Below are 20,156 nucleotides of genomic sequence, written 5' to 3' on the forward strand. Positions count from 1 at the left end.
CTACGTGCAGTTACCGCCTTGCCCCCACTCGGGCAAGGCATTTTGGGCAGGGGTAAGGCAGAGATTGCGCGTAGCCCCGTGTCAAGGCAGCACAGTCCTGCCGGGCAGCTCAGCAGTAGACGATCCAAATTCGATTTACCCCTAAACTATTCCACCATAAAAGATTGGGTAGATATCTAAATCCACTAATGTTCAGTATTGAGTCTTCACAATCAAGTGAGTTCATTAGTGCATGAAGTGTTTGGGTACAAACCGACAGTTCTCTCTCGCACCTCTTCCAATCTCCCTCCCTCCCTCATTATCCGCTGTTGTAACTGCAGCGCTGCTGTACTCATCGTGCGGCGTTGCAGGTGCTTATGTGTACACAGTGGGCCCCACATGATACACCTGCAGCGCCGCACGATGAGTACAGCAGTGCTGCAGTTACAACAGCGGATAAAAATCCGATAACTTTGCCCATTCTTTTTTGTATTATAGGAGAATGAATCTGTGCTGTACGGCAACACTTGATCCACTCAAACCTTTTTTTTTAATATTTTCTTTGGTACAAGCCCCCCCTCCCGCCCCCCAACCTCCCCAAATCCCTCAAAATATTATTCATTTTTCAACATACACAAGGCTTTGAAATACTGAACCACGTGGAAAGTGGACAAGCTGAAGAAATATGGATAACTTTGAGCTGCCAAGTCATATATCATTGACCACAGCTGGGAAAGAAAACTGGTTCTGTTCACAATGCCAGTTGATAAGGATGATGTGTGGAAGGATACAACTATCCATCATTCATCACCATATAATAATGATACTGTAGATTGCAGTTTTGTTGTTTCCATAATATATGCAATAACTAAGTAGGTTAGTTCTACTACTCTCATTGAACTAGTATAGAAGAGAGATTGCTTTAATTGGCCTCTCTTAATTTGACAATGATGACTCAAGTGCATATATGTTCAATAACATGTTAGTTCACAAGCACTAGGAATTGGAATGTCTATAACTGCTGCATGTAAGAAAAAATGGAGATATGTTATCTGTCTATACATTACAACACCCTGGATTACAAAGAAGATTGCTATTCCTACCTTGGAATACTTTGAAAACATTACAAGTGCAACTCTACTTAGTATCCCCAATATGAAACAACATAGTTGATACCTCAAACCTCCTCCCCCCCCCCCCCCCCCATACCCTTTTTCTCCCTCTCCTCAGGGAGACTTTGACACCAAATCAAATCCATGACAGCCCATGGAAACACACATCTCTATCTTTATCTCTCTCTTCCTTCTCTAGTTTCTGAGCAAATTCTCTGGTTAGTTAAAGATTCCTCTTGCTGCTCTCCTAAAGATATCATGGGCCTGTGGGAAAGTTTCAAGTAGTTATTGATTTTTATTAAGTATCGAACTGAAAGTTTGCGAGGAAAACTGAGAAGTGTTCTTACCTGCTTGGATGAAAGGCCCATCTTCTCCAAGTCGCACAACTGCAAAAACCCAAGCTATTCTTTTTAGTGGTTCTGAGGGTTAAAACCAAGAAATTTGTTGGACTCTAAATTCACAGGTTTCAAATATTTCTTACCGATTGAAAAGGGCTTGTTTCTCTGATCTGGATTATATAATCTGCTCTTTTCTGTCCAATCCCCTGGATGTTGAAGAAAGATAAAAACCATCAGGAACATGAAGTATGGTTTCTTTTCTTACAATTTTATCTACTGGAATATACCTTTAGCTCCAATAGTTCTTCTCTGTAATCCAAGAATAAAGTAAACAACATCAGCGACGAAAATGTACAATATTAAGTGTTCCACATTAACAGAAAATGAACTTACTAAGATAGAGAAACAGAAACTACCTTCTGGCAGAGTTCAAGAATGCAAGGTACTCTTGAACAAGGGAACTCTGTAAGTCCAAATCAACAAAATGATAAAATAAGTGTTAGAACCAAAATTGAAATGACTTGAGAGAAGATTTCTGATGCCAATGCTTGTACCAACCTTCAAATTGGAACTCCGTGCATTGAACTTATCAAGTGGAGTGCCAGTTATTTGAACTCCATTGCTATCATAGGTTATAGGATAAGGTGTTTTAGGAGTCGTGGGCTCAAAGAAAACTAAACATACTCTGTCTTTGGATGAGAGGTCTTCAAGGGTTTTAGTGTTTATATTGGGGTTGATGGGAGAAAGAATTTTTCTTATAGAATTTTGTAGTTCTCTGATCCTATCATTAGTTGGTGGCGATCCTAGAGAGTTGGTAGATGGGATGGTTGCACTTATGTTATCATCCTTGCCCAAAGGTTTACCTGCAATAAAAGATGATGAAGTTATGTATCCACTTGATTACTATATATTTCCAAAGAAATGTGAAAAAAATTGTTCTAATCACACTCACGATTTGGTGATGATCCCACAGTGTTGAAAGATGGCATGGTTGTCTTCTTTACTTTGTCTGAAGTCTCACCTGCACAAGAGTTAAACAGAACATAACATTAAAATTACAACTCCAGGATTTTCTTTTATTTTCATTTTTCTTTACTTGGGGTGGTTGGGGATGGGGGGACCGTCCAATTCAAACCCAGTTCATCTGCTTGATATGCCTAGTAGAAATGTACAAGTTAAATAACTTTCATTTTATTCCCTCAAATTTTCTATAGCAACTTACCCAACAAGTTTAATAGATTACAATGATTGTCTTGAAATTTCTAAAACATGATGGTCAGTAGATTCTATGGAAAAGGAAAGTACCAGGTAAAGTTACTGATTCTAGAACACTGAGCATGCTTCTTGTAGCATCACTGCCTTCTAAGCATTCCTCCGTTGTCTTAAGGCCCATGTCCTGCAACAAGAACTTCTGTCAAGGAGGAAAATGGTGCTGTGCATGTGTTTATTCATCCACATTTACATTGAGGAAAACCCGCAATGGATGTGTATATCTGAGCATCAACAGACAGTGCAATATTGATGCAGTCATTACATCTCTTATCTTTAGTAATACTTGATTCATCATCTCCTATGGTACCTCAATGGTCCTTATAACCATTTACTTTATGAAAGCAAATGGTCTGCAGAGATAATAATCCAGTCAACTACAAGAAGATCCAAAGCTCCAACTATTTCAACAAGTAAAAAATCAGCAGAGCAAATCTGTCTATTGGCATCAATGGAGTTGCCCATGTACAGAAAATGGTCGTCATGAAAGATAATATGATGGCCAAGAAGAGAAAAGCTACAGTCATATGGAATTTATTTAATGGTGGTTTCCATATCCCTAAGCCTTCACTATATGTGCTTCTGCTTCGACTTTCATGATAATTGAAACAGGCTTCAAATAGGCTTTGAACATTTTGAGCAATAAATCTCATGAATTAAGAAATGGAGGTTGACAATACACGGACAATGATTTCCAAGATGATATGTTCCCTAAATGAAAACAGGGGTACAGGGAGAAAACTTGTTTTTCTGTTTGTTAGATATAGAAAAATATTTGCAGTAGGCAGGTTCCCCATTTGTTTGCAATTGGTTGCTTTGAGGCCCCAGGGTTTGGGCTATCACAACGGAAATCTACTAATGACTGCTTTCTCAGCTTGTTATTCATCTTTCACAGACTTGTCAATTTGAAAGATAATGTGAATAGATGGTGCCCATTTATTCCTTTAATTTAAATGCCAAAATACTTACTGCTTCTTTAATTAAATCTGTTAATTGATGATTTTCCATTGCTTGCACTACCTCCATTGAAGGTGCAACTAGAGCTCCAGAATTGCATAGGTTTCTGTGAAACATAAAAAATAAAAAGGAAACATAAAACACTAAGTAAACTTGAAGTACAATGTTGGTTGCTTTTCTCAGAGACTCCATGTAGTTGGGCCTTACCTCTCTTTGGAAGCTGATTCTCTTTGAATGCCAGTAGCCTTTCCTTTTGAAGGAGTTTGATGCAGCTTGGTTCTCTTAAAAGAACTCATATAACTGGGAGTTTTGATTGAAAATGGAGAACAAGGTGCCACTGTTCTTTGTACACTCTTTGTCTTTCCTTTTGATTCTAGCCAAGCCTGTAGCTTTGCTTCCATGTCAACTTTCTCCTTTGGAGTATCTTGTTTTTTATCTGAAGAAAAATAATTTGAAATCTGACGCGATCGAGCTGCTAAGCTAATAGTGTGAACTGATTCCTGGTACTCTCCTGGATTCTATAATTTAAAATAAAGAAAAAAAGGAGTACCCATCAAGTTTCAAAAGTGTTTAATGCAGCAGAATGAATAAGAAGCCATGGAAGAAAGCATCCCAAATTCCTTACCAGACAAACAACCATCAAACAACTACTCATCCCTCCAAGAGAGTCCTGCAATATCCGGGTCAGTTTGCTTTCGCGATATGGTACTCTGGCTTTATTGTTGTTGAGAGCGTAGATGACATTAGACAAGGCAAAAAGGGACTGGTTGATTTTTGCGCTCTCTTGTAGACGAATTCCCTCATTGTAGGTCCTCCTATTGTCTTCATTTCCTGGTTGAATAAAGTTATAGATAATGTGAAGAAGAAAAAAGGGAAAAGAAAAGAAAGAGAGTAAATTTGAAGAATCCATTATACCACAATAACAAGATTCCAAGGTAGATAACCAACCTGCCAAATCTATGAGGTTCAGCTTCCCTCTAACAAGAGCCTTAGAACCATCCTCTGAAGCTGAAGAAATAAAAATCACAAGCACTCCATGGCTTCTACTTGAGATGTCATTAAGACTTGTGTGCGCAACTTTGCGGCTTTGGATTCCAGAAGCAAAAATTTGATGGAACTCAAACATTGAGCTTACAGGTACCCTGGAAAGTCCCCTGAGTTGAACTTGCCCATCCTTGTCCTCCAACAGAGAAATCTCTTTGGCTTTGGGTTCGAAAAGATCAAAACACCTGTCCATGTATATTTCGTAGTAAGAAATTTCTACTGAACTTCCAGTATTCTTGCACATAGAGAGAACTGTTGACATGGCCAGAGGCATGAGACCCGGTAGCTCTTCAGATCCCTGCAATCGCAGGTTCATTAACCTTACCATTTAGACCTCGATTAAAATTAAATTTACAGTAAATAAGAATTACAAGAAGCCAGACAACATGAATAGGTGAGTGGTCAAGAACCTGAGGGTGGGTTTATTCAGATCATGGACCGTACCACCAAATATGGTTAAGAAACTAGATGAGTGGAAGAGGTCCAGAAGAAGGAGAAGAAGCCTGGATAATACCTGCATCGTGTAAGTCTTTCCGCTCCCAGTTGCGCCATAAGCAAAAATAGTAGAATTGAAGCCACCAAAAATCCCATTGATCAAAGGGCTGACTTCTTTGTGGAAGATCTGAGTCACATTGTCGTTCTCTTGACTGAAGAACGAATCTAACTTATAACATTCCTTCCGGCTGCAATGGGAAGAAAGAGAATACCAGCAAAACCCTCGATTCAGTATTCTCAAAATCAGTGATTCGATCAAAAGCACAATCTATACAGGATGGGATAAATGAAAAGAAATTCTTCTCACCTGGACTCGTGATCTTTGAGATGAACGACAACTTCTTCGCCAGACCCACAATCTGGATCGAGAGCGGAGATGCATGGGGCTGAATTTCCACCTCTGGCAGCGATTTCAGAGGGGAGAAATGGGCGTAACCTTGCTATTACCCTGACTTTAGACGGCAAGGGTTTCTGGGAAGCCGGAGATCTGGCCATTGTGCCGGCGTCGGTGAGTTCTGTATGGATTTCCATCGAACGATGAAACAAACTTGAAAGTTGAAAGAGAGAGAATTTCGAATTGCAGAGTTACCAACCCCTTTCAACTCCGAAGAAGACAAACTTGAGAGAATGAGTCTTCACCCTCGTGAACAAAGAAATAGAAACGGTAGAAAAGCTTTTGTGAATTTTGAGTTTTTGACCGTTAGTACGTTGGGAGGGAAAAGCCACTAATCCGGTTCGGATTTTATAAGTCAGGTATCAGATAGGCTTGTGACATGCGCACTATCACGATTATTTGTTTCTCTTCTGTCTGCTGGAGTTCATTGTAGATCTTGCTATTCTTCGCACCAGGAATTTCTTACCCTTTTATTCAATAAAATTAGAATAAATTACTTGTACACCCCCTATACCATCGCTCGATTACTCCACCTTCAAAGTTTGAACGTATTATTTAAAGGCCCCTGCATTTTAAGATGTCTTACAGCTAATTCTTGTCTGTTACTTTTTTTTTTGGTAAAAATTGTCTGTCTGTTAGTTAGTCACCGTTTCATGATGATGTCATGGATTAAAAAATCCTAAATGTCTAAACTACCTTTTTAGTTTAGTGAATTGGTTTTTTTACTCTTTGACCATTATAGAAGGGAAGATGCCTTCTCGTTCATTGTTGAACAAACCTCCACTCCATTTGCTGCTATTGTGGCAATTTGTAAATGCGGGAGAAAAACGAAGCAAACAACTCAAGAACATCTTACCGCTGTTCAACAAAAAACCCCAAACCATACTTACTTGTTTTTCTAGTTTTTTTCCAGGAGAAAGAGGGATTGGAAGAGCACGACTAGAGAAACCAAAATGAAAACACCAATTAATTTTTTTTTTCTTCAACTATTGGAATAGATATGTATACGGAATTTTTAAATTCGTAGAAAATCACGCTTTCTGTCACTGTTGCACTTGGGGATTTTAATCACTAGCTTTGGGCAATCCTATCTACAAAACCCTAGACCAAATCCGGTCCTTTCTCTTCCGCTATGGTTTGGGAATTCCATGGAGTTGGATGTTGCAAGTTTGTCTCTAGAATCTCAAGAGATTTTTTTTTTTTTTTAGGTGAAAATCTCAAGAGATTTGAGACCCTATAGTAAGGGCCTAATGGAACGCACTTGACGTCTCTCGCACTGGTTGCATTTTGTCAAGAGGTTGAAGACAACCTATTTCGTTTTTTCAGGTTAAAACATTTAAAGAGTAAGTTGGTCATTTTAATTTCACAAGTTTCAATTGAATAACTCATAAGGGTATAATGGACTTTTTCATTCAACCACTAACAACAGACTAACACCGTCAGGTTTCATGGGGCTTCACGTAATTGGCCGAAAAACCTTGTTTTTCAAAAAAAAAAAAAAATGAAATTCCATGCGATTGGACCAATTTCTCATCATTCGATCTCCGTCTAACTATAGAAATATGACACGTAATTAAGGGTGTCAATTGGTCTGGTTATGTGTTATTGGTCTAGTTCCTTAACGATTCCGACCCTAAGGGGTCAGGATTAGAATCAGACCAGTAAGTTAATTGGTTTCAAACCTAAGATTCAAGACCATTAACTAATGGGTGAGCTGGTTTTGGTTCCTAATCAGTTCCAAGCAGTCCAAAATTAAAAAAAAAGAAGTCCCCAACACATATTACATATATTCAGTAATATTATAATAAATAACTAATTTTTTGAGTAAAAAATAAGACACTAATATATGCAATCTACCATCATTTTTTTTTCTTCCAAATCACATAACTAGTCCATAGTACCTTTTATTTTATATTCAATTAATAAGTAGTAACACCATCACCCTCATAAATTTGGATTATTTTAATGTACGTTCTTAAGTTTGAAATCTCAAATGGACCTTTATATTTACAGTCGAATCTTTGGAAAAATAGTATATGAGACTAGAGGTACTAGTCAAAATTGGAAAACAAAAAAAATAAAAAACTTGACTGTAGCTCTCATGACCTTCAGTCTTAAGAATTATATAGTGTGGGAAAAAAAACTTTGTCCAAGAGTGTGGCATACACCAACACTCCCATGAGTCTATCTCTCTCTTCCCCATGTGAAAAAACACTCATGTCTACTTGTTTTGAGGAGGAGAGAGATGGACACATGGTAGTGATGGCATAGGCCACACTTTCGGACTAAAAACTACTTACCAAAATATATAGGGTTAGGATGTAGATTTATTTCAGTCACATTGGTTTCGGTTCCAACAGTTCCTAGTTGGTCTATTGGTTATGGAATCGTTGACCAATAACTTAATCGATAGATCCAGAACCAGACAAATAATTTAGCAATAGATCTAGAACCTAAACAATATGCAATTGGTTGGGTTGGTTCCAGTTTTTTGTAGTTCTATTTCCAATATTGTTGCCCAATAGACATAAGGAGAAAAAGGAAGTAAAAAACAAATTTATATAGAGATACATATACCAAATCCTAACCAAACTGAACAAATGTCATCGGACTAGTTTTGGACTGGAATATGATGGGACCGGTTGAAAACCATATCACACCAAACCGATCGATATCTAGAACGAAATTGAAGCGAAAGATACAGATAAAAAAATCATTAAGTATGAGGTTATGAATAGAATTGATTATCCATTGATTTCAATATTAGTGAGAAGATTTGTGGTTGTAAGTGAAATTGTTACAAATCAATGAGTATGAGGTTATGAAAAAGGAAATTAATTTGTAACAATGCTTCCATTGATCTTCTTGTTCACTATACAAAATTAGTTGGACAGTTAAATGGATTTGATAGTGAGGTTTATTTTATGATCTTAATATTAGTTATTTTCTCACCAATTAGTTATCCAATGATTTTAATATTAACTATCTTCCCTTTACAATGATAAACAATAATTTGATTTGTAACAATGATTTTGCTATAAACACTATTTATCCATTGATTTCAATATTAGTTATATATATTCCCCTTACAATTATTCTTCTTTGTTCCGATTACAACATGAACACATCGAATCAATTTTTCTATTCCTAGTTGTTTATTTGTTTGACTCTAGGAAATATGATCTAAAGTGTTTTTATCTAATCTTTCCTCACTACAGGTCATGAATGTAAGATTTCATTGTGGTTCTAGCCCAAAAATAAACCAATCTAAACTGGTATTAACCCGATACTGAAAAATCAAAATAAAATGAAATCATACTAGACCGAACCAAAATCAATCGAAAACCAAAGTTCCTTAATAGTTTGGTTTTGGTCTCACTGATTCAGCCCGATTGAAATTGGGCTGAACTGACCGTTTGATACCCTAATTGTAATTGTGACTAGTAAGTTGGTAATACATGTCGCAAACAAGAACATAACACATGGTATCAGGTACCGTGTCAATCACCGCTGATATTAATATCAACATCGATATCCATACGTCTATATTAATCCAATTCCAAATCAAAATGACACTTTTTAACTGTATTAGTATTGGGCTCCAACAATACATGTAAGACCTAGTCCCTTCCTTGGCATGATATTGTCTGTTTTGGTTAATGGGTCTCTCACGGTTTTAAAACTCATCATATCAAGTAGAGGAGACTACTCTTTATCAATAGCTTAAGATCTCCCTCCTTAACGAATGTGGGATTAAGTTTGCACCCTCTCACCGATCTTTCAAACCCCTCGGTACTAAGCTATCTCTTAGTGGAAACACCTCAACGATATCCCAGACAGATCGGTTCTATGCCATCTTCTTGGGACGTTACAATATCAATACGGCTTATATGATGATGATACGTGTAACATTGATTGCAAAGTAAAGTACATGAATTAACGGCAATACTAGTTGGAATTTTTTGAAATTAGTTATCATCATTAGTGATTTGATTTTGTGATTAGTTTTCTTTGTCATCATAAACTTCCATCCCCTAGGACCAAGATCTTCTACCATCCATCGGGCTGCGGCACAGTAGAGGATTTTTATTCTGTCCCCTATCCCCTATTGTGTACCGTTGAAAACACTTCTCATTTTCCAATAAAATGGGAGATATATAAGTGATGAGAGGATTCCTCTTTCATTTGGTGAGTGAAGGGAAAATGAGCGCCTATAATATGTTAGGTAATGATTATAAAAATTTCAACTCTGATGATACCATCATGATTCTAAGTGTTGGTATTGTATCGGGCGATACGTATTAGTTTTGCTATTCATTGATATTGATACCGTGTCGATATCGTATCGATAGTACGGTACGAACAATGGGTAAAATGGTCAGAAAACTCTTTTTAAGGACATTCAGGAGTAATTTTGTCCGATCCAGGCCGTACCATATCGGTATCATATCGGTTTTGCTGGTTGCCAATACCCATTCTGATACCGTGTACTAAAACCATGGATACCACTTTTCACTTTTTTTTGGGCACTGCTCCCTGTGTGGGACGTAGGGACTACACCGCACGCGCCTACCAATGAGAGCGCCTGTGGTGGCACATTGGGTGGCAGAATTTCCGCCATACATGGGGGCATGACAGCCATTCCGCCTCCCACTGTGCATGGGCGTGGCCCCTACGTCCCTCCCATGTAGGGAACTTCTTTTTTTATTTATTTTTATTCTTATTTATTTATGATAAATTTCACTTTCCTTCCTTTTTTCCCCTTACCAACAAAGGTCATTGGAATCACAAATATGGTTCCTGGAATCAGTATCAAATGGGCCATATTAGCAAATTCATATCGGTTTCGGTGAAGATCGATACCGATCCACAAGTACTAACCAAGGGTAAAAATATAAATAAAATAAAATTTTATTGATATTTAGGAGTAAAATTGCTCGATGCAAATCAATACGGGCCGACCCTGATCGGTATCAGCCGAGATGATTACTAAAAACCTAATTGCAAATGAGAAAACTGCGTCCGAGGAAAGTAAGAGGGGAGATTCTAGGAGAGAGATTGTTGGTTTTGCTGATGTGGCCTTTTTCTATTGGGCCTTGCTCCACACTTAGAAATATTTTGAAGCCAGTTTATATAGCGAAAGTTTTCTAGATTTTTGTCAACATAAACTCCCACGGCATGGTTCCTAATCTCGGTATCGGGATTTGTATAAAAAAAAAATCTTGGTATCGAGATCGGATCATTGGATCGGTTTGATTAGATTGGGATCATCGTCAAATATGACAATTTTACCCCTGTTTTTTGTAAAAAAATTCTAATTTTTTTAAAACCTTTTTACCCTTGTCCGTATAGGTGGATCGGATCAGTCTCGGCCGATGCCAATCCGATCTGGCCAAAATCGACCGATCCAATATTATAAACCTTGCTCCCTCCCCAATTGTGTTGGGTGAAAACACTCCTCCCAAGTCCAATCAAATGGGACTTATGAAAGTGATGGAGGAGTCTTATGCTAATTACACAACACTACCATGATTTATTAATCAAAATTCCCCTAGAAAAAATTCCAGGGAAGAATTGGAAGTACAACAGGGATAGAAAAGGGGGAATAACCACCAAACATTAGAAAGGAACAAATTTGGAGATCGTAAAACAAAATAATGAGCTTCAGAGTTGAGCTTCCGGGGAATGTATAGCTAAGGAAATAAAACAGAAGACAATTGGCAAACAAGAAATTTTTTATCACCTACAAGATCCAATGTGGCCCAATCAACCGTACCAGACGAAGAATGTAAAACCACCACTAAGTCCTGATAATCGGAGAAGATAACCCTGCGTTGCAAACCCAAGTGGTGAGCCAATAGGAGACTATCACACAAAGCCCTTCCATAGCTGAAGGAGAGAAGCCAAAACCAACAATACTTTTTGCTACCAAGAAACGTCCAACACTATTCCGTAGAACCACTCCACGACCACCACTATAATGAGAAGAAGACCATGCACCATCTGTGAATATAAAATGATAGAAATCTGGCAACAAAAGGAGAGTGGTAATAGTAGATACGGGGAGTGTTGGTTGAAACTGCTCGGACCAATGGGCCACTTGCCTACCTTCAACAACTAGAATATCCACAATACACATAGTATGTCTAAGATCAAAATCACACCTACAAAAAACCGCATGGTTACGAGCTGTTATGTTAAGTAATAACAACAAAAATTTCAAGTAGATGACTTCACCTCCCTTCCTTTATTTTCTTTTGTTTCATACCAGCAAAGCCCGTCGAAGTTGCAAATGAGAGAATTGAATACAAGGAAGAGAAAAACTAACACAAGAGATTCTACAAGAATGGATCATCTGCACGTACCAACAGGTGAACGTACATCTCAGAGCCAATCACATTTTAATTTTGTTTCCATAAAAACCCCTCCTCCCCTTGTAAATGGCAAACATAGGACAAGTGGTTGACTCTGAGATATACGTTCACCTGTTGGTACGTGCAGAGGAACCGAACTCAGATTCTACGAGATAGATTGCTAGTTTTGCTGATGTGGGCTTGTTTTTTAATGGGTCTTGCTAGGTGTAACCGTGGTTGGTTACACTGAGCTTGACACCAAGACAGCTTTACCTTAAGGGTGTCAATTTTGGACTTGAATCGGGAATTAGATCGAAACCGACCCACTAGGAATTGGAACCAGAATCGACCCACCTAATAGTTTATTGGTCCGGTTTGGGATCTACCGATAAGTTATTGCTCCAGTTCCGGATCTACCAATTAGGAACCATTGTAACTGGAACAAATCACACCCTAACCCTGTATATTATATAATTCTTAAGACTTTAAGGTCATAAGAGTCAAACCTTTATTTTTTCAGTCTTTCATTTTGACTGGTACCATTTGTCTTATATACTATTTTACCAAAGTTTTGATTGATAATTTAAAGGTTCATTTGAGAATGCTATCTTAAGAACATAGTTGTAAATTATCTTAACTTAAGAGGGTGGTGGTGTTGATTTTTTTAATTAAATATAAAACAAGACATAATACAGACTAGTTCCATTATTTGATAAAAATAAATGATAGTGTTTTGCATGTCTCATGTGAATGAAATTAGTATGTTATTATAAATTCATCCAACTTCTGTAGAAACATAGAAATGAAATCATAGAATGCATTAAGTAAGAACCCATCAAGAAAACCTCTGGTTGTATGTAACTCACCATGCCAAGAATACAAGTTACATTTATCGTCGCAAGCACCACCATGGTATCTTCAACCTCAAAAAATTCATCCATCTTCTGCAGAAACATAGAAATGAAATAAAAAAGTATGCATTATGGAAATTTAAGGAGAGTCCTTTAATTGGGAAGGTTTTGGTCACTTTCTTGATTTCTTTCCCACGAGAACAAAACTATTGGGTTCGGAACCAAGAGATAAAAAAGGAAAACAAAAATTTTCCCCTTTTTTTAAGAAACCAATTTAAAAAAATTAACCTAATCCGTGGATGATGTAATTGGTTTTTTTTTTTTTTTTGTTTTTTCTTTCAATTTTTGCCACATATGGGTGTCAATTTCGGATCAAAACCCTTGAGAGTCTCAAGTTGAGACTCCATGCATAGAAGTGACCCAATGAAAACCGGACCCTTCATCCCATTAATAATTCGGACAGGCTGGTATATATTGGTCCAAGAGTCTCAACGGTTCCAGAATCAATCCAATTTTGAACTGAATGACTGTCATGACTAGGAACCAATTAGGGTGTTTATTTGGTGACATGGATTTTGGAATTTTGTATTTATGTGTTCCATTAATTAGGAAAGGAGATTTCCTCTTTAATTGGTATTTAGGTTATATCTTTATTTATTTATGTTCTTAGGTATAGATTTTTGTATGTTTAGGTTTGGAATTTTAGATATTGGAAGAGTGCCTAGAACTGTCCCACCCATTAATAATTGATACTGGTTCCTAATATGAAATAACTGATCGATTAGCTAATCAGAACAGTAAAGCGAATGGCCTGAAAAAAAATGTAGAATTTAATTAGAACCCATTCAAATTACACAGAACATGCATGGGTGTGGAATTAGATTCATTGCTAAAGCCCATGTGGCAATTAAGTTCTAAGAGATAGAAACGATACATAGTCAGCCCAATACATATAGTGTTAATAAACTTAGTCTATGTTTGGGTTGCATTTTTGAAATATATTCTGGGTCTAAGACTCATTGTGAAACTCGGTTTAATTCTTTTTTATTTTCTTGCTTCTACAATGTGTTCTTGACCCAAAATCTATTTTGAAAATACATATCAAACACTACCTTAGAGTTCCATATGTACACTACTTTGCATGTATACAAAAAGGTTGGTTCACTAAATTACTCAACCCAAACCATTCTGGGTTGGTAGAGTTTTGGGTTTTGGTTCAACCCTGACCATACTATCATAAACTAAGACAGTGACATTCCAACCACTCACTGTCTGTCCTTGACACCATGCACCCTCACGTAAGTGAGAGAAGCAGTGCTAGGAGTAGGGGTGTTAATTCTAGGTTCGCACCGATTAGCCCGACTGAGCTCGACTCGGAGTGTTTGTTAATTGTGCTAGGCTCAAACCTGAACTGAATACTATTCGGTCGCTCCCGGTGCAAGGGTCTTACTATTCAGTTCCGGATCACATCAACATTCTCTGGGACCGAAGTAACAGAGCACCCGGTTGTACAATGAACCAGAAATTAAACTCAGATTCAGGCTTAAGGCCCTGATAATTGGGGGTTGATTATATAGTAACACAACTCTTAAACTTCTTGAAATCTGGATTCAGACGAGATCAGCAACTAACGAACTCGGTAGATTGTTGAGCGTGCTCTGAAGCATGTTTGATAAGATACCAAACTTCTCTGGTATATATCAGAAAATAGAAAGAAAAGTTGAAGAAGATGGGAGGATGGGGTTCTATACTTTATTTTATTTATTTAAATAACTACTTCGGGTCGGGTGAAAATGAAATTTTCAACTTTGGCTGCTAACTGTACTTAATGTCAGGGAGAAGATTGATATTTTAACATAGTTTAGGATGTCCGTGATATTCATATACTTACAGGGGATGTCCCTGATATTTTCCCATCAATCAAAGTATGTGGCATTTTGTTTTGATGATTAATTCATAAAATAGCTAACCTAACCTAACCTATGATTAGCTTGATTAATCTTCTACAACACACATTGTATTGTACAGATGTGGAAGAGAGGAGGAGGATGCAATAACTCCATCCATCGGCCAGAAGATTTATTTACTGTATACTATTCTAATAAGCCCAACCCATGAGATTTATAATCGAAGGAGTCCGGCTCAGCTCCTCCTAGGAGAATAAAACAGTCTCTCTAGTACGCTTCTTCTTCGATGCAATCATGTGTCCTTCAAAAAACGGGCAACTCTTTCTACCAATTAAGAGTTCGTGAGCGCTATTTTTTTTATGGGAGAATGTTCTCTGTGCCGATAGTGTAGCCTGAGCCCAAACACATGGGGTGGGCGTAATGACCACCCTGCCCCTATGTAGCAGTCACATGTGTCTGGGCGCAGACCCACGCAACCCACCTCCCCTTCTTCTCCTTCTTCGCCAAACACCATTGGCCCACCCTCATCTCCTCATTCCTCTTCGCAACACCCAACCCGTACATAGAAACAAGAGAAAGCCCCCACCCCTTGCACAGAAACGAGAGAGAACTTTCATCACCCCTTCCAGAACAGTAAAACATGCACCACCCACCCTCTGCAACATCGCTCCATTTCCTGCTTGCTCTCGCTACCCTTCCTTTCAGCCCTGATCCACCTCCCGGGAGTTGAGGACCCTGAAACATGTACGGAAGACCAAAATTGGCACTGCAATAGGGATTTAAGCCGCAGATGGCAACGTCGCCGAAGTAGATGTTCCCAAATAGGGAAAATGGAGTCTCATTTTCATATTTTAAAAAATAAAAAATAGCAACCACTAACTAAACCAGAAGAAAGAGTTGCCAGTTTTTTCAAATGACACATGCATGGCATCTAAGAGTGTATAAGAAGAGACCTGCTCTCTCCTCGTACGGTAGAGGCTGAGGAGATCGAGGTTATATCTTACCAAACGTAGAACAACCCGAGTTAGTTGTAAATATTTCATTAATTAGCTTCCTCCTATATCTCAAAAATAAGGCCATAGATCCAAACTGAAACTGAGTTCCAAGCATCCACGAGATGATCCTCAATCTATAGAGCAATCAACAATTTATAGTGGACAATAAGGAAGGAGGGGGAGAAAAAAAAAAAAGGTAAATACATGTGTTTGTTTTTTTTTTTTACTGCCCAATGCAGCAATAAACATGGTTGTATCTTCATATGAAATTGTGATGGCCTTCCAACTTCACAATTTAGATCATGAAAGTTGTAGTGGTCTGCCTTATTTACATGATGGTCTTCCAACTTCAAAGCAGGACATAGGTTGGCTCATGAAAATTGCGATAGCCTTCAAACTTCACAATTGAGATTGAAAAGTGTGCCTATAGGAGAGGGTTTCTCACATTATCGGTGTGGAAAGGAATCTGCAAGCTACACTAATAACTCTTTTGAAAAATGTGACATTCACATAAAACCCACATATTTAGAAGATGATAAAAGAAAAAAAAAAAAAACATGTGAGAGGAAAATTGCACTCTGACAACGTGGGAAAGTTTTCCCTTCGTAATTACACTTGTATGACTCCAGATATATTTTTGGCATTTGACCTAATCGGGTGGATGATGTAATTGGTATTTTTTTTTTTTTCTTCTTCTTTCTTCCAATTTTTGCCACATATGGATATGTCAATTTGGGACCAGAACCCTTGAGAGTCTCAAGTTGAGACTCCATAGAAGTGACCCAATGAAAACCGAAACCTTCATCCCATTAATAATTCGGGCAGGCTGGTATTAGTCCAAGAGTCTCAACGGTTCAAGAATCAATCTAATTGTGAACTTAATGATTGACTAGGAACCTATTAGGATATTTATTTGGTGATATGGATTTTGGAATTTCGTATTTATGTGTTCCATTAGGAAAGGAGATTTCCTCTTTAATTGGTTTTCAGGTTATATCTTTATTTATTTATGTTCTTAGGTATAGATTTTTGTATGTTTAGGTTTGGAATGTTAGATATTGGAAGAGTGCCTAGAATCTATTGAGAACTAGAACTGTAAAAAAAAAAAAGTAGATGTTAGAACCCATTCAAATTACACAGAACATGAGTGGGGAATTAGTTTCGTTGCTAAAGCCCATGTGGCAAATTCTGAGAGATGAAAAAATACATAGTCAACCCAATACATATAGTGTTAATTTACGTGGGTTGCATTCTTGGAATACATTATGGGTTCAAGATCCATTGTGAAATCCGGTTCTTCTTTATTTTCTTGCTTCTGCAACGCATTCTAGATCCAAAATCTATTCCGAAAATACATATCAAAGAAGACCTTAGACTTCCATACATACACTACTTTGCATGCATACAAAAAAGTTGGTTCACTAAATTACTCAACTCAAACTAAACCATTCTGGGTTGGTAGAGTTTCCCTGACCAAACTATCATAAACTGAGATAGGGTCATTCCAACTTCTCACTGTCTGTCTTTGCCACCATCCTCACATAAGTGAGAGAAGCACTGCTAGGAGCGACCGCTCATACCGATCCAGCTGTACGGATAAGAATAAAAATGTAACAAAATTAATGTTTTTTATAAGAAAACAGAGATAAAAGTGTCATATTTGCCCGAGTTTGGATGATCCCGATCCGATCCGATCCAGCCGATACCGAGATCACAAACCATGCATGCCCCTGCGCCCACACTCCCCGACCCCAAACATAAAGTTCATCAGTTCGTGGCACAGAGACAGAGCCCCGCTAAGAGATTCAAACGGACGGTATGAGCGCTCGCTCAACTCTTTAAGCCAAGTCGCAATATGGAAGAGAGATTCTTTAGTGGATAAATTGGTAGAATGAATGCAGTGGCTATGTGGTGCGAAAGGAGGGCCTTTCACGGCATCTATACAACCATTATACGTAGCAGATTCACTCCGCGGCTCCACCAAATTATCTCTTCTTCTTTCACCTTCTGCACCCAAAATCCAGATGTTTCCTCTGAGGTGGGAAACCAAATCCAAGACCTTCGAGAGGAGGAGCTTAGAAACTGCTTATCCTCGAAGATTGAGAAGCTCGCCAGAGGACAACCCGTCCAGTCTGCCTTTCAGAACTGGATGGGCGATGGATTTCCCGTTCACAGAGGCGATATCTTCCACACCGTTAATCGACTGAGGAAACTCAATATGAATAAACGCGCCCTTGAGGTGATTCTCCTCTTCTTTTTATAATTTTTGCTCTGCTTAGTACCTCTTACGATGCATGTTAATGTGGAATTCCTTAAAAGCACACTATGCATTTGCTTAAATGCTTACAAGAACAACGACGCCACCAACTGAATCTCTGCAATGTTCGTAGAGTACTACATCAAAAAGTTACATTTTCTTTTGGGTGGGTGCTCATTATTTCCCATTGGATTTACTAAAATCAATGTGTGTGAATAAGAAAGAGGCACATATAAAAAAGAGTTGAGGTTGAATTTCTGCTACTTTGTGACAGGTAATGGAATGGGTGATTAGGGAAAGACCCTACAAGTTGAAGGAGCTCGATTACTCTTATCTGTTGGAGTTCACGATTAAGCTTCATGGGATATCGCAAGGTGAGCGTCTCTTCTCCCGTGTACCTCCCCAGTTTCAGAATGAGTTGCTCTACAACAATCTTGTCATGGCCTGCTTGGAAAAGGCCGCCATCAGGCTGTCATTGGCATACATGAAGAAGATGAGGGAACTGGGACACCCCATCTCTCCCTATGTCTTCAATCGCCTCATAATCCTCCACTCCTCCCCTGGCCGCAGGAAAGCCATCCCGAGAATCCTCACTCAAATGAAGGCTGATGGCGTTGTCCCTCACGTCTCCACATATAACATTCTCTTGAAAATTGAAGCTAACCAGCACAACATTCAAGGGTTGACAAAGGTGTTTGATGATATGAAACGAGCACAAGTCGAGCCTAATGAAATAACATACTGCATTTTGGCTACAGCCCATGTCGTGGCAAGGTTATATGCCGTGTCAGAGGCCTATGTTGAAGCAGTGGAGAAGGTGAAAACAGGGGATAATTGGTCAACCTTGGATGTTTTACTTATGTTATATGGCTATTTGGGGAAGGAGAAGGAGCTTGAGTGCACATGGCGTGTTGTACAACAACTCCCCCATGTTAGAAACAAGAGTTTTGTGCTTTCCATTGAAGCATTTGGAAGAATCGGATGGCTAAACCGATCTGAAGAAATTTGGTTGGAAATGAAGTCAAGTAAACAATTGAGGTACACTGAGCAATACAACTCCATTATATCTGTATATTGCAAACATGGGCTTGTTGATAAAGCATCGGAATTGTTCAAAGAAATGGAGATCAGTGTGTGCAATGCGAATGCAATAACCTATCGACATCTTGCACTCGGTTGCTTGAAAGCAGGGTTAGTGAAGGAAGCCTTGAAAACTCTTGAAGTAGGGATGGATCAAACAACCACTACCAAGGTCAGGAGATCAGCCCCATGGCTGGAAACCACACATTCAATAGTTGAAATCTTTGCAGACATGGGTGATATAGAGAATGTAAAGAAATTGTTTGGGGAGTTGAAGGAATCTAGGTATACCAGATATACTTTTGTGTATAATACCTTGATAAGGGCCCATGTTAAGGCTAAGGTTTATGATCCAGATCTTTTGCGAAAGATGATTCTAGGAGGGGCTAGGCCAGATGATGAGACCTACAGCCTCCTGAAACTTTTGGAGCAGTTTCGCAATTGATTTCAGTTCACAAACTCTATGGATTTATAATGAGGAAGAGATGTTTTTTTCAAAGGCTCGTCTGGATGCAAATAAAACTACATTAAAAGAAAGGGAACTAATTTGAAAAGAGCAAATTTTTGTAATTATGGTTACCTAACTAACAAAAATTCTAACCAAGTATGACAATGGAACCTTTATTTCCTATTCAAATTAAAGAAATTTGATTGAAATAAGGAAAATTTTAAGGGAATACAGTTATAGATTTGTAATGTTTTGGGGTTATTACATAATCATAGTAATGGTGGTGTAGGTGAAGCTCATGTTGTTGATCCTGCTCCTACTCCAGTTGCAAGCAGTGGAAGCATCAACGATGGTGGCAGCCATGAAGAGGATAATCCACTAACGTCTCTGGGAAGGAGGGATGGAATTGGTGGAGTTGCAGTTGAAAGTGGAGCTTGAAGACATGGTTCTCCTCAGTTGAAGTATTCGATTGAGGAAGGAGAGGTATTTGGTTCTTTTAATCGGAAGGGTAGAATAGGTACTTTATGTCATTACAAGGGCAGAAGTGTTTTTAAGAAAAATTTAACCTGCTGACATCACTCCTTAACAGTCCTTGACTAACGGTAAGGGGTGTGTGTAATTTTTTTTTCAGAATCAAGGAAATCGCTAATAAGTGCCCTACTTTGTGTGGGTGCCTT

General features: G+C 38.4%; 2 protein-coding genes and 1 long non-coding RNA gene across 3 annotated transcripts; 1 reads left to right on the forward strand and 2 right to left on the reverse strand.

The window, feature by feature from the left end:
• Positions 1–1,209: 1,209 nt before the first annotated feature.
• Positions 1,210–5,725, reverse strand: LOC122645058 (kinesin-like protein KIN-10C). Its single transcript, XM_043838405.1, has 14 exons — positions 5,502–5,725; positions 5,214–5,382; positions 4,604–4,997; positions 4,281–4,486; positions 3,863–4,173; positions 3,668–3,761; positions 2,735–2,825; positions 2,382–2,450; positions 1,988–2,292; positions 1,846–1,892; positions 1,717–1,738; positions 1,573–1,635; positions 1,439–1,477; positions 1,210–1,355 (listed from the first exon to the last, which is right to left on the reverse strand). Exons 1-14 carry the CDS (start codon positions 5,723–5,725, stop codon positions 1,311–1,313), a joined length of 2,079 nt encoding a protein of 692 aa, XP_043694340.1. The 3' UTR covers positions 1,210–1,310.
• On the reverse strand, positions 2,263–2,454 carry LOC122645613. The gene is made up of 2 exons (XR_006330489.1): positions 2,382–2,454; positions 2,263–2,292 (listed from the first exon to the last, which is right to left on the reverse strand). It is a non-coding gene; the product is annotated as an uncharacterized LOC122645613 (long non-coding RNA).
• Positions 5,726–17,577: 11,852 nt separating the features above from the next.
• On the forward strand, positions 17,578–19,526 carry LOC122645535 (pentatricopeptide repeat-containing protein At1g07590, mitochondrial-like). Its single transcript, XM_043838846.1, has 2 exons — positions 17,578–17,933; positions 18,226–19,526. Exons 1-2 carry the CDS (start codon positions 17,586–17,588, stop codon positions 19,474–19,476), a joined length of 1,599 nt encoding a protein of 532 aa, XP_043694781.1. The 5' UTR covers positions 17,578–17,585; the 3' UTR covers positions 19,477–19,526.
• Positions 19,527–20,156: the final 630 nt, after the last annotated feature.

Source organism: Telopea speciosissima, chromosome 11, assembly GCF_018873765.1.
Source record: "Telopea speciosissima isolate NSW1024214 ecotype Mountain lineage chromosome 11, Tspe_v1, whole genome shotgun sequence".
In the NCBI taxonomy this organism is placed as follows: Eukaryota; Viridiplantae; Streptophyta; class Magnoliopsida; order Proteales; family Proteaceae; genus Telopea; species Telopea speciosissima.

Excerpts from the sequence above, each read along its gene's own strand:
- LOC122645058 (XM_043838405.1), bottom strand. The coding sequence starts at position 5,725 with ATGGAAATCCATACAGAACTCACCGACGCCGGCACAATGGCCAGATCT. Across the intron at positions 1,893-1,987 it reads CACGGAGTTCCAATTTGAAG|AGTTCCCTTGTTCAAGAGTA; the intron begins GTTGGTACAAGC and ends TTGGACTTACAG. Across the intron at positions 1,478-1,572 it reads AAACAAGCCCTTTTCAATCG|TTGTGCGACTTGGAGAAGAT; the intron begins GTAAGAAATATT and ends GGGTTTTTGCAG.
- LOC122645535 (XM_043838846.1), top strand. The coding sequence starts at position 17,586 with ATGAATGCAGTGGCTATGTGGTGCGAAAGGAGGGCCTTTCACGGCATC. Across the intron at positions 17,934-18,225 it reads TGAATAAACGCGCCCTTGAG|GTAATGGAATGGGTGATTAG; the intron begins GTGATTCTCCTC and ends ACTTTGTGACAG.